We start from the raw sequence: 15,286 nt of genomic DNA on the forward strand, positions 1-15,286 counted from the left end.
TTATCCATTATTTAAAGTTCATTAAAATAGATCAAACATGACATTTTTGTTATTTATTAATTATTATATCATACTATCATAATCATAATGAAATGGCTAAATTGTTTAACATTTTTGAAAATCAATAAATACCCAAATTACTAGGTGAGTCCTAAACAAATATGCCGCCCGACCGACACCTGGTTACAACTAATTCGTTGATATTTGTGTACATCGGTGATTACACTACATGGACCCTTGCTTTCGCCGACCTAAGTACTCAACGGCATTCCTTTAAATAGTTTCGAATCACGATCATAATCACGTTGTATACAGTTTTAATCACAATTCCGTGTGTCGGTGACGCATGAAGGTGTATTAAATAAACAATTGCCTGTCCGATATGACGTGTTTGTGATTGTTTACTCAGTAAGTGACCCTTAGCGGACGTAGTAGAGAATTTTGTTTATGAAATTTCTGCTCCATGTAACATGTTTATGATAAAGTTCAATTTTTAAGTTCAAGTTAAACTTACAAATGGTTCTTGCTTTATTGTGAAAGGTAGATCGACATGTGCTTTAATAATATCTGGACGCTTTAACCGTGTATATGAGCACCCAAGTGTGTGTGTTACTGTAGAATACAACCGACGCTGTTGCAGGGCATTTATAGAAAACTGTTGGATGTTGGTGTATTTAATATTTTCTTTTACATAAGGTAAGATACATTTTGTAGACTTGGATTCTTTTTCATCGTGTGTGAGACAGGTTTTAAGTAATGTCAGACGCAGCTTATCGAGAAGAGTGCGCTGACGTTGTATACAAAGTGATACAATGTTAGCTTAACGCTTCGACCTAAAACTATAATAATTATATGTGCCTCGCTCTGAGAAAAGGGGGTTAAATGCATGTGCGTAAAGTGTCGTCCCAGATTAGCCTGTGAAGTCCGCAAAGGCTAACCAGAGACGACTTTCCGCTTTTATGATATTTTTCGTTTAAAGCAAAACGTTTTTTTAGCAAATTTCAGTTTGGGTGGAAAGTGTCGTACCTGATAAACATTTGAGAACTGCACAGGATAAATTTGGACGACACTTTACACACATGCATGCATTTAACCCCCTTTGAACAGAGCGCACCTCATATCATCTGTATATAAGATTTTGCTATTTACACATATAGAAACGATTTAAAGTCAGTGTTTTAAATGGTCGAAATTAGTGTTTGTATTTTGTGTTTATATGTGTGGATGAAACTCGAGAGTTCACGAATTCCGCATCTTGTTATTCTTATATCACAATGGAAATAATAGCCATGAATTTTCAGGCCGCAGTGGACGTGTTGAAATAATTGAAATTGTTGTTTAGCAAGGTCAATGGTTACCTACATGTATACACATACACATAGTATTTTTCTTATTATTTGATGCAATGCATTTAATTTCGTTTCGGGATTATTTTCTTATTGATAAAACTATCAGTTGCAAACACATGTCGGTGATGATTCTTAGACCATTTAGCCTTGCTTTGGGAAAACGAGGCTTAACACATGTGCTAAGTGTCATCTCAGATTAGCCTGTGTAGTCCGCTCAGGCTTATCATGGACTATACTTTTCGCTTAAACCGAAATTTCGCTATAGATACTTCCTTTTAACGAAAAATACCGTGCACGCGGTTCATGTCGTTTTAATGCATGTGCGTAAGGTGTCGTCCCAGATTAGCCTGTGTAGTCCGCACAGGCTAATCAGGGACGACACTTTCCGCCTAAACTAGATTTTTGCTTAGAAGAGACTTTCTTTAAACAGAAAATATCATAAAAGTGAAAAGTGTCGTCCCTGATTAGCATGTGCGGACTGAACAGGCTAGTCTGGGATGACACTTTACGCGCATGCATTCAGCCATGTTTTCCCAGAGCGCTATAAATATATATATGTGTATTATTGTGTGTTCCAATAATTGCACAATCACATGATCTTTTGTCGACCTTGACCAGGTAATCACTTTCATCTATGATTCAGCATCATCTGTAAATAACATCATTATTGTCGCTTTGTTAACTGTTGACGTACGACGGTCAGGTTAAAACTATCGTATGGTAAAACATGCTACCGGTATATATCGTTAAAGCTTATTGTACCCGAACGTATAGGAAACAGTTCTGCTCTGCGTGTTCAGAGTAATGCTTTCAGTGTGTCGTAAAGGTGCAAGGATTTATATATTGTTGAATATAGTCTAGTAAGTACAAATACTGTAATATAAACGTTCGAATGAAAAAATTTAGATCTCATATTTAAACATATTTAATTTTGAGACGTTTACGTATGAGTGGTATTACTATATTGTATATCAAATACATTCATTTGAAAAGGGATATCCCTCAAGTAATAAAACCATTGAAAATGATAGTTCACATATGGGATCATTTATATGTTCGAGCGATTGACTAGATATTGGCCAGTAATATATATATGATTCGTAATTTTAGAGTGTTACCAAGCGTTATAGTCATCAGGGAATTGGGCCGGGTCCCTTTGGATTAGAAAAATTTGCGGTGTTTACTAAGATTTGGAAATTCGTGTTGTTGTTGTGCTAAAAATGCTTGACAAAATATTGAGATCCAACAAAAAACTATTTTTTTTTAAACCTTCAATTGGCAATTTAAGCTACCATTTGGAACAAAATATATACCCTTTTCCATTGGGAATGGGTCGATTACCGGACCCGACTTCGAATGAAAAAAGCCACTGGAAATGATTCAAGTAATAGTGAGCCTTTCACAATGAGCCACACCATGCGAAGATTGATCTTATATCATATGCGCCCAGAGTAGCTCCAGTTGCCCAGAGTAGCTCCAGTTCAGTATGAGCATGCGCGCAGTCTGTTAAGAAGCTACCCTATACGACAACCTTGTGGTATTCTAACGTCAAATCGAGTCGATTGTGGATAATCCGTTGCGGGAGCAATGTGTGTATTAACTGGCGTCGCCTATATTAGCCTTGCCCCATGTACTACAAATTCTAGATAATAAGTATGCATCACATATATAAGTAGTAATACATAATGTAAATTCACCATTCAATAAACATGTGATTTAACTATAAAATCTTAACAATGTCCATATCATTCTTGATTGATTCTTGCGTTTTACTTTGCGTACAGGCTGACATAGAACTACCCAAAGATCCAAAGATCTATCTATGCATTTATCGATCTTTGAACTACCGAACAACGCGTATAACGCGAAAAAAATATGTCCTTCAAAGTTCAATACTTTTAGTATAATAGGTTCTATTCGATCAAATTAATCCTTATATCCACGCGTAGAATAAAAACGAGGACGAGTATCGGTATTTTTTTTAATTTCATTTTTTTTACAAAATGGTGAGCACAGCACAATCTTGCCTCCAAATGTTCCAAAATTTGAAGAGGCGTTGCACTTTTAAGGATTAAGAAATATCAGGTCATCTTAAAACAAAGCTTCTTTGTAGAGTGATATTTTTCAACTGGATCATGTAAGGGCGTGCCTTTTGGAATGCGTGCGTCACCTGGTGATAAGACATCACGCTGTTTATTTTTCATATAACAGTTCAGCAGCTTACGAATGGCATGGAAAAATACATCATTAACTAATCGATTAAGAAAACAATTTCAAGAAAGGAACGCAAATCGTGCCTTTTCAATCAGGCCAATCATGACGTTGTATTCCAGTGCGTTGCCAAGGCAGTTCCAAACACTTATGAATGGCGTGCATTTTCATTCAGCAGACGACATTTCAATATATTTCATATGCCCTTTCAGAATTTTTCAGGAAACGTTTTATTCTCACGTATACAGCTTTTAAACCCGGTTTTCAATGACAAGTTGCCATCAAGCGCTCTTCAGGCGCGAGGCTGTCAGATAATCGATTATAGGTTTGCATATTGATCTATAAGTCCTTTCAGCAAAATGGATTCTTGCTAAAATAGACTGGCTCCAACCGAATCTTTATACACTCTATATAAGATGTCGCTATTCGAAACATCTTTCTATCAAGAACCTATGTGTTTTCACAACATGTTTTTGTAACCATACGATTGTAAACACCATTTTTAATAAAATCTCTAAACACACCTTTTGGTTAGGTTTATGATTTATTTAAGGTGTCGATTGGGTGAGCATTACATCCGGAAAATATTGTTTGTAGGTTTCTATTACATGGCTTTTCACCCTTATATAATTTTCCCAATTGAAAATAATGTAATTTTTTCCCAAAATTGATAGAGGAATTTCCCAAAATGTATTTTTTTTACTTTTCTTAAATCTCCCAAATTAAAAGCAATTAGCTCTAATGTGATTAAGAATGCACCACAATGTGTCTTTCAATACTTCTACACAATGAAAAAGACCCTCTTTCAAAACTTTAAAAAACACGGTCTTCCCAAAATGAGCAGTTATCGCGCATGAAATTCCCAATTTGAAAGGCTAGGAACTCTTCCCAATTTCTTGATGAAAAGCCCTGTATTATATATTAAAGCATTATTTTTCGTGATTATGCGCAAAACCTTTATGAACAATCGTGTCTCGCTGAGTTACATAGACGCGAGCGTTTCTAAGACAATATAAACAAATTGTTTGGAATTAAAATAACAAAAAAGCGACACTTACAGTGGGCTTTACTTGCTGTTACACGTAACGGTACGCCTTGGATCAAAAACGAGTGGGAGCCAGTCAATATTCCCCCGCAGAAGTGACTGCTATTCCTACAGTATGCTGCGACTCGCCTATGAGAGCGTTATTTCTCTATGGTTGTACAAGTGAAAAGTCTGAATGACTTCGGATATAGCTCTTAAAGTGGACCATAAGAGGTCGTTTTCTTTAATGGGCAAGCCTAAAGAGGTAATTTACTTTTCAAATGCTACGTATTTCTTGGATGTGTTAAACGCGCTAAGACGTAAAAATTCTAATTGACTGTATGAAACTAAAATGCGTTATTGATTTATATTAGAAATAATTAATTAATGACTTGTTGCTATACGTCTGCGTTTAGATATAAATCAGAAATCGTAATTCATATATGATGGCAGGTTTCTTGTTCTTACGTATTTTAGGTCGCGATTATTTTAAGATATTTATACTTATGGTTCATTTCATTTGGTTTAGTTATATATGAGAAACCTGATGTTATTTTATGCATTTATCGTTACAATTATACTCTGTTGCTGTGGTTCAGCTTTATACGTTCGACATAATAGCTTAATATGTTATATATTGTAATTTTAAACACACGACTTTAAAATATATACGTTTTCTTTTAATTCATATTTTAAAGGGCTTTGTCCACCTTTTGTTGTGTATGTTTTAAAGTTGGCAATGCATGTTCAAAACAGTTCGGCTAACTGCTCTATGCAGGCAGAATCGCAGCTAAAAGCCCAATTAACTACAATAACGAGATGTCAATATATTATACAAATTTGCTCGGTCAGCCGGTGTTTGAACCTGAGCTATAAGTCAACACATAGCACAACTTAAAGGACAAACAACTAAAATCAAGAAACTACCAATAAGATTACAGACAAATACTATGGGACAAGAGTCCGATTGTTACGTTTTGACCCGCTTTGTGAGTGAAATAATCATGTCAGCATTGAATTTTCCTAAATGTATACCTTTGCATTACGTTTCTCTAAACAAATGCGTCATTACGTATAATTAAAACGTCAAATAATTTATAAATTCGCTTATAAAGTTAATACTGTGATGTGGGTTACATCGAGTATGTAATGGATCTACAAATGTTCGTGAACGCCGTCAGGAATGGAAAGTAATATGGGGCCTCATCATGACCCCAACATGTATGGTGGACGCTAGATTTTCTTTAAAAAACACTCCTACATAGCTGAACTATTTAAAGAACAAATGTAGCAATCATGGCTTGAATGTAAATTTCTTAAAATGCATCATTACATCATTACATACAATACATGATGTACACTGTTCACATACACAACATATACTACTAGTATGCCTAAATAATTTAATTTTCTACTAGCTCGACCGGTTACGTGCTGATTAAAAATACTTCTTGTTTGCAAGCACTAAATAAATTGTAATTTATCTTATCGCGTAGTGTTCACATAAGATAAGATTTGAACTCGAACATCAAACTATGTGATTTGCATGAAAGCATTGTGATTTTAGAACACATCAACAGCTATATAAACTTTTTCAATCACCCTTATGCATAATTGCGATAAGTTAATCGATAATAAGCGATTGGATTCTGTTTGCAAATGCTGGCGTTTTTTGTCCTGAGAAACTGTCACGTTTCATAGCAATGCAATATTACCAGTTGGGCAATAGGACGTCAAGGGTTTCATTTCTCTACCTGATGCGTGTTTATATTTCACATGTATGACGAGCAACAGTTTGACATTCGTTATACGCAATATTGATATTGAATTATATACGGGCTCAATCGTTTTAATAATTCATGTTAAATATGTTAATTTCTTATATAGATCACTCCGTAACCCAATATGAGATCCATTGCGTCTTGTATATGATTTATTCTTGTTTGGCTCCTGGAATTCATTTTAATCAGAGCTCTAACGTGTTGTTTATCTACCAATAAACAGTACAAATACGATTATTTGTAGACAATAATTACCTGCATCGATTTATTAGATCATTTATGAGATCAACACCCTGTTAGCTATAATTAGACATGTCACCTTAGAATGACATGCCACGTGTTCGTGATAGCAGATGTTTCTTTTATCAGAAACAACTAAAGAAGTGTTAATTAATACAACACGTATATTTGCACATGTATATTTTATTTTATTGTGTAACGGCCAGTGGTTACATGTAAATTGTGCATTGTCTGATATTGCTATTGAGTTAAGTTACATTAAAACCCCAAATAATAGTTACGCTTATTTGGTCATTTTACATATTAATAATATTCTTGTGTTTGATATTGAAAGCTTATTAAATAAATGCAATGAAGTCACGTTCATAATAAAACAAAATAGCCCTGCAATCGACGTAAACTGCTGAACTTTAACACCTTAACAACTGCACTTTATTATCACAATTTATTAATCACCTTAGTTTAGGTGGCACCCAAATTGGCGTTGATAAAACAGCGAATTACCGCATCCCTAGCCAGTAATTGGCCAAGAATCAACGAGAGCAATAAAAACAGCGAGAGCCAACTTATCGACCAAAGAGCGTATATGCCGCCCTCGCAAAATCGTAGGGTCTATTTTCTGACGGACCGAATAAATATTGCTGAAGGCAGACCGTATGGAATCGATATTTCCTCTGGCGTTCGTTTGTACAGAAATATCGAGTTTGCCAATATGTCTATATTAAATGTGATATTTGTGGCCTAGTAATGTGGTATTTATTCTTGTTCTATGAAACTACATTAATACAGGAATACAAACCATCCCCTTATCTCGAGAGCTTTGTCCAAGGTTAAGTGCATTAGGCCATTATGCATAGTGATGCTTTTAACAGATTTTAAACAAGTAATAGTTAACACTTTTCCATTATTTGCTTGCCGATGGATCCTTCTGCACTGTTCAACTCATGAGCTCATTAAATTCAATTAAGAAAATTGTAATGCAATAAATTGCATCACGAAGTAAACCGAGTCCCTGTCGTATTAAAGATTGTCAGAAAACTTTTAAGTTGTGACTGTTTTTTAGCACACATTTAAAAATATATTGGTTATCAGTACTAGAATTTCCACAATGAATGTCATCTGACTGATTAAGAGGAAATTACAAGAACCGCTCCCTGGGAAAATGGGGCTTAAGACATATGCGTTGTGTACCGAGAAAACTGGGCATAATGCATGTGCGTAAAATGTCGTCCCAGATTAGCCTGTGCAGTCCGCACAGGCCAATCAGGAACGACACTTTCCGCCTTAATTTGATTTTGACTAAGAAGAGACTTCATTTAAACGAAAAATGTCATAAAAGCGGAAAGTGTCGTCCCTGATTAGCCTGTGCGGACTGCACAAGCTAATCTTGGACGACACCTAGCGCACATGAATTATGCCTAGCTTTCTCAAAACGCGACTCATATGCGTTAATTGTCGTCCCAGATTAGCATGTGAAACCCACACAGGCTAATCAGGGACCATACTATCCGCTTTGACTGGATTTTATTTTTGGATGAGACTTCCTTTAAAATGAAAAAAAAACAAAAATGCTGAAAGTGTCTTCCCTGATAATGACACTTAACGCACATGCATGAAGCCGTTTATATGTATGATATAGTTTATCAAGTATTCATATATGCTTGTTATATATATTCTCACCTTTTTCTGTAAATATCTGCTATATTTCGCTTATTATCTTGAACAAATGAAGCACTGTAAAAACTTTTTTGATGAAGTTCATGCAAAAAAAAAAAATCCGTTTTTGTTAATAAAGTTCTTATTTTTATCACATATAATACTCATTAATATAAATATGTGTCCTCAAATGAGTTCTAAGTAAAAAACAATATAATGAGAAGCGTCATGTGGAAATGGGCCATCTGCATTCTGCGGCCAGCTAAGCTACAGAAAAGCCTGGTCAATCGCGCAGTCTAGTCCCGAGTGATCCTGACCGCTCATTAGAACACGAAATCTTGCATGACTTAATAGCGAACGGGGTAGCGCCTGACCAGACTACATGGGTGGCGAAGGCTGTTCTGGACTTACGCTTGCCGCATTTGGCATAACGTATTTTCGCATAACGCGGTTCAAAACGTACATAAGTATGTTGAAATGTGTGTGATATTTATCTGTATCGTCGTTAAATGAAAATGACGCCATCAAAAATTTCAAGATTGCTGAAATTATGCAAAGGTTCCGCGTTAAATGTATGAAATTAACATGTGTAAACACGTCTATGGTGTCCCATTCGGCCGTATAAGTACACCTTCGGGGGCGTTGGACTTCGGTCTGAAGCCCTCGGAAAAATGATGTGGAAGGTGTGCCCATACGGGCAAATGGCACACCATAGTCTTAAAATAATACATAAATAAAAAAAGGCACCAGCCTTTTGCCTTTTTTGTTGCGTCAGGTTAATGTTGTTGTTAAACAAATGATGTGTTCCATGTAGAGTGGAAATTTACATAAAGTGCATGATTCGCAGTTCAGAATCAAGTATGACATTTCTCTAGCAAATTAGTCTAAAGCTGTGGACTGTCTATTCTGAGACTGTAGTTTGAAAACTAATTACCCTAGTCTGCGAGGCTATACTTGCAAGTATCAATGGCATGTAATTCTGTAGGCAATAAACTCCCATAAACTTTAGATGTGACGTCATCCGGAATCCTAACTGATACAATTTATCGCAAGATCCATCCGTAATTCACTCTTTTAATCAATGCCATAAACGACTTATTTTTGTCTCTCGTGCGTTTGATTGACGTATAAAGGTGACACTAAGATCTATTTAAAGGGACTTGATCCAAGTTTGTCCACCGATTTCTCGTCGGGAATGGAATGCGACTTTATTCGAGAAGACTCTGTTTGATATTGTTCTTATCATGAACTCGCCGGAAGTGACTAGTGATGTTGCCTCATTACCACGCGCTCTGTCGGCCATTGATCGGGCGAGTTAGCAACAGGTTTGTGTGTCAATCGATATGGAACGTTGGCAAGTACTGTCGTATGATGAAACAGCGAAGTTGCAACATGCTTATTAATTATTTAAATATCACCGCCTGTTTCCTGATTGGTTATCTACTAGCATGGTTTATTTACACTTTATTAAGTTTAACCCTTTGCATGCTGGGAAATTTGTCGTCTGCTTAAATGTCGTCTGCTGAATTTTTAAAATTAGCATTTTCTTTGATTTATTTCAAAGAATACTATCAGAATAGTAAACAGTTTGGATCCTGATGAGACGCCACGTTCTGTGGCGTCTCATCTGGATCCAAACTGTTTGCAAAGGCCTTCAATATTCGATTCCAGCGCTTTAAGGGTTAACAGGTTTTAATTATTTTTTATCGACTGTCCTTGTTTAAGAACATTTTACAGGAAACGTTTTCGTACATTAAACAATAACAGACTCGTTTAATACTATTTCGTTGATGATATGTTTGCAACATTGGTAAAATCGTCTAACCTATCATAGGAATAATTGTGAGTCTTATAATATAATCCGTATTGGTTCTTTTAAAACAAAATCACTGACACATATTTTGACTTACGGGACAGAAGAAGGCTATGTTGTTAAGTCACTTTGTCCAAACTGATTATTTATTTAATTGGATTGTTTTCACCACCCGAAAGCTTCCATCAATAATGTATCTCTGTACAGCGATTTATGTCTCAAATTAGTTACACAAAAACTATTATTACATTTTCAGTCAACAAGTGGGTCACGCCAACTAAAGGTTGCGCTTTGAACCGCTCTGAAATTTGCAGGCGGTGCAAAATGGTTATTGATGTTCAAAAACGTTTGTATTGGTAGACAATATCGCTATTGATTTGCTTTGCAAACGTTTTCCCGAGCGGTTTCCATATTGAATAACGAGAAAATTCAGCCGGGTTTTGTCGATATCCGACAGCTGAATTGCTCGGTTTTCTGTATGTAATGGTCCGCGTGACCTAGTTTCCAAAATGAATGAACGCAGCATCATTGTACAATATTGTCATTTCCATGGCTGCTCCCTCAGAAAACAAATGCTTGATTGATTTCGATTGAGAAGGAAGCTTTAAACCATGGTGCCGCCAATATTGGATACTTTAGTTTTTTCACATTTTGACTTATGTCTTACGGTCATTGATGAATTCTGCAATGTTTTTTGAATATACTATAAGTCGTAAGTCATTGAAAGAGAACGATTAGATAATCACTAAAGATGTATTCACTCACGCACAGGTGACACTCCACCAGTACCTTAATTGAAAGCTTACAAGTTCGTATTATACCTATGAACCGCGTCATGCGAGAATGGGTCTTACAATGCATGCGGCCGGCGTTGTTTCAGACTAGCCGGTGCATCCGCGCACTCTGGTTAGGAGCTACTCTGTCAATTAATAGACAACAAAGCATTGAGTGACTAAATGGCGAAGATGGAATCTCTAGAGCAGAATGCGCGATTGCGCACGCTGGTCGCATGGTATGCTGGCCGCTTTAACTTAAGACACAGTTTCGCATGAAACGGCTCATATATAAGTACTTACGTGTTCAGAATCTTTCAGAATGGATTAACTGACTTGAGTCATTAATTATAAAAATGAGATCAGGCGTTGCGTTCACTCAGAGAAAGTAGCGCATTGAGTATCCAAAATGTGCTTCAGTTTTCATAAACTATACAACTATCGATGATGCACATTTCTAAATTCAGTATGATAATTCAATTAACACATATTTCATTATAATATCAATATGTCAGATATATTACAATACTTTTTTATTGTAAATGTATACAGACAAAGTAATTATGCGAACATGCACTTTGAATTAATTTGATTTTCATAAACATCCGATTTCTTTAAAAAAAATGGAAGCGCAATGCCTCAAGATTTTAGTTTAAAAATATTATTGTGGTATCATGTCAAAGGTCGATTAAAAAATACACTGAAGAACTACCGCATTATTTATAATATCAGCATGTGCGTTAAGTGTTGTCCCAGATTATCCTTTGCAGTTCGCACGGGCTAATCAGAGACGACACTTTCCGCCTAAACTTCATTTTTGCGAAAAAGAGACTTTCATGAAACGAAAAATATCATAAAAGCGGAAAGTGTCGTCCCTGATTAGCCTGTGCGGACTGCACAGGCTAATCTGGGACGACACCTTACACACATGCATTAAACCCCTTTTCACAGAGCCCGGTCCATATCTTTATGTCTGCATTCCTTGTTTTCTTCAGGCTCAGCCCAAGGACCGATCCGTCCGTCTGCGTGTAATGCCGGAACAGAGCAACGACTACCGCGTGGTTGTGTTCGGCGCGGGAGGTGTCGGGAAGAGCAGTCTCGTTCTGAGATTCGTGCGCGGGACATTCCGGGACTCGTACATCCCCACCATCGAGGACACGTATCGGCAAGTGATCAGCTGCAATAAACAGGTGTGCACTTTACAGATCACAGACACGACCGGAAGTCATCAGTTTCCGGCCATGCAAAGACTGTCTATATCAAAAGGTCACGCGTTTATCCTCGTATATTCTATAACAAGTCGACAGTCTCTAGAAGAGCTTAAACCGATCTTTGAGGAGATTCGAGAAATCAAAGGAACGGACATTGATGGAATCCCAATTATGTTAGTTGGAAACAAATGTGACGAATTCGCGAGGGAGGTGGGGACGCCGGAAGGGGCGGCTGTAGCGAAACACTGGAAGTGCGGGCATCTCGAAACGTCTGCGAAAACGAACTACAACGTTAAAGAACTGTTCCAGGAATTATTACAGTTGGAAAAACGGCGGACAATGAGTTTGCAGTTGGAAACAAAAAAGACGCGCTCGCAGAAACGGAAGGAAAAGTTAAAGGGAAAATGTTCAATAATGTGAAGTTTTTCTGTATATGCAAATCAATCCGTTCAAGAGAGGTTGCTTCCCCTTTACTTTATGGTGAACAAGACCTTTAAAAAGCTTCAACTAAAGTAATAGGCTCTACCTGTGCACCGTAGTGTGTGCTGTTGCATTTGAAACCACGCTATGATTTTGAGTGGAGGAATTTAGCTGGGGATAACATCGACGTTTAGGGCCAAGGACGATTCATTCTACGTCATTAAGGTCACGTTTCTGATTCCAGCTTTGGATTTTGGCGATTAGACATATTATAACAATAGTATACATTTACGAGATACGAAATATGCGTGCTTCAATGCAGTCCAAGTGCTTCATAGTAGCTATACACCTGTGTTATATTGTAGACGTTTATTGACGCCGATTCAGAGGAACTAACATTTAAATGAACACTTCTACAACTACGGGGCCAAAAGGCCGTAGTTTATTTTATTTAATAACTGATCTATGAGCCGCGTCATGCACAATTGGTCTAATGCAATATGACCAGCGTAACTCCAGACCAGCCTACGCAATCGCGCGGTCTGATGCTGAGCTGCGCTATCCGCTACTAAATCATGCATGGTTTTGTGGTCTTATTAGCGGACAGGGTAGCTCCTGGCCAGACTGCGCAAATTCGCAGGCTGAGCCGGAGAAACTCTTGCCGAAATAGCATAACACCCATTTTTCGCATGACGCGGATACTATATGATATTATTTTCCTAGTATTAGGTTACTTATCAAGTCTTATAAGAAATACCAATGCGTTGTAACCAAACCAGTAAAGGAGACTAAATCACAATATATAAAAAAAAGGTCGTTTAAAATTGTATCTTTAAACGACTGACAGAGTCCATAGCAGGTAGATCGTCCCTTTAAATTTATAATTGTTACATATCTTTATTTTAATCCTCGTGTTTGCATACGTAGATAGGCTTGAATAATACTGTTATTACTCATGCACAATTTATAATTGTGACTCTTAAATGATAGTTTTTTTTTTTTTTTTTTGTTTAATTAATAGATTAAACTTTATTTTGGGTGTAGCATGCAATAGTATAAACTTGTATTAATTACTTATTGGCAATACATTAATAATCATTACGCATTCACTAAGAATTGCTATTGAAAGTTGCATGAATCAATGAGAACTTTTGCGGAAAAGTATTTAGTCGTCTTATTTCTTATAAATTGACATTGACATTATTTCATTAAATGGTTGAGTTTTTTAAAGTTTTTAACTTAAAGATTTTTTATCAGGAATCGGTAATGTATATCATATTTTATATAAATGTAATGCTGGATCAAACTATAATGTGTTTAGACAAATTATATCATTTTGAAACGAACGTTTGGCAGTTTAATTACATGATTGTTAGGGCCCTCAATATTTTTAATATAATGTTAGCTTGGGTCTTCGAAAACAAGGCTTAAATTATTTGCGACAAGTGTCGCCCCAGATAAGCCTGTGCAGTCCGCACATGCACATCAGGGACGATACTTTCCAACTTAACTTGATTTTCCCCAAGCAGAGACAACCTTCAATAAAAAATACCACTTAAGCGGAAAGGGTCGTCACTGATTAGCCTGTGCGAACTGCACAGGCTAATCTGGAACACACTTAACGCCCATGTATTAAGCCCAGTTTTCCAGAGAAGGCTCATATATTTTATTTAACTATTTTTATTTATATAATTTTACTAAACTTAATCTTACGGGTTACTGCTTGTATGCAATCTACTTTAAATCGTTTATTTTTAGCTCTTCCTGTGATTTTACAAATATACATTGCAACATTTTGCTTAAGAGCAATATGTTTCAATTATTAATTTTCGTAGATGCAATACATGTGTACAAGAAAAAACAGTGTAACATTTTATGAATCGCACACGGTGTACTCTTGCAATCGAATATTGTAAATGGTATGTGCAAAATAGATACACATTACTGTATTATCTGAGTATCTGATATGTTATATAAGGTATAATTTTAAAAGATGTATATGTTTGTGCAAATATCTGTATTAAGAAAAATAGCACAGAATTTTGTTGGACAAATTCAACCATTTATCAGGGTTAACATATATTGTCGTTTTTAAAGGGAGAAGACTATGCAATAGAACCAACTAGATTTCAAACCATTTCTTACTGCCCCTGAACTTCTACGCGTAACAGTAAAGATAAGATGCGTGTATAGTATAATTATACATATAGGTGTTGTGCAATTTATTACATTATAACATTATCTTCGTTAATTCATATAAATAATGTAATGAATATTGAAGGAATGCCATTGCTATTTATAACAAAAACAGCCTTATTTAGATATAATAAAAACCTGCTTTGTATATTTGTTTTTAGATCGGTATAAACACTTGGATATTATTTGAAAAATGGAATCTCTTGTATTGGCTATGTATTATCTAATTTCATTTTCACAAGTTTGTCTTAGAACCTCTTGCGTCATTTTGTTTTATAACTTTAATTGTGTACGGGGTGTTGCTGTAAAAACCATGCTCGTACCTTGTTTATATTAACCTTGTTATGAAGCACTCGACGTTACTCTTTGTTATTTATTGTTTTATATGCAAATACAATGTTTTTATAAAACGCATGTGTGTTGTCTTCTATAATCTGCTGCTTAAGTATGCAAGTATAATTGAAACCGTCTTTTCGTGAGCCTAAATTGAATGAACATTAGTTTACCCATTTATGCCTAGCGTCTAGAGCAAAGGCCTTGGCAAACAGCGTAGACCCAGATGAGACGCCGCATGATGCGGCGTCTCATCAGGGTCTGCGCTGTTGGCTGAAA

At 36.2% G+C, this 15,286-nt stretch overlaps 1 protein-coding gene across 4 annotated transcripts; it reads left to right on the top strand.

The window, feature by feature from the left end:
* The first annotated feature begins 321 nt into the window (after window positions 1-321).
* Window positions 322-15,086, top strand: LOC127843799 (GTP-binding protein Di-Ras2-like). Of its 4 annotated transcripts, none has more exons than XM_052373611.1 (2): window positions 322-408; window positions 11,843-15,086. In XM_052373611.1, exon 2 carries the CDS (start codon window positions 11,879-11,881, stop codon window positions 12,476-12,478), a length of 600 nt encoding a protein of 199 aa, XP_052229571.1. In that variant the 5' UTR covers window positions 322-408; window positions 11,843-11,878; the 3' UTR covers window positions 12,479-15,086. The 4 variants fall into 4 exon arrangements, with proteins under 4 accessions (XP_052229571.1, XP_052229570.1, XP_052229572.1 ...); XM_052373610.1 differs by lacking the exon at window positions 322-408 and adding an exon at window positions 418-696; XM_052373612.1 differs by lacking the exon at window positions 322-408 and adding an exon at window positions 2,102-2,209.
* Window positions 15,087-15,286: the final 200 nt, after the last annotated feature.

The sequence above is a fragment of the Dreissena polymorpha genome, chromosome 9 (genome assembly GCF_020536995.1).
Source record: "Dreissena polymorpha isolate Duluth1 chromosome 9, UMN_Dpol_1.0, whole genome shotgun sequence".
Taxonomy (NCBI): Eukaryota; Metazoa; Mollusca; class Bivalvia; order Myida; family Dreissenidae; genus Dreissena; species Dreissena polymorpha.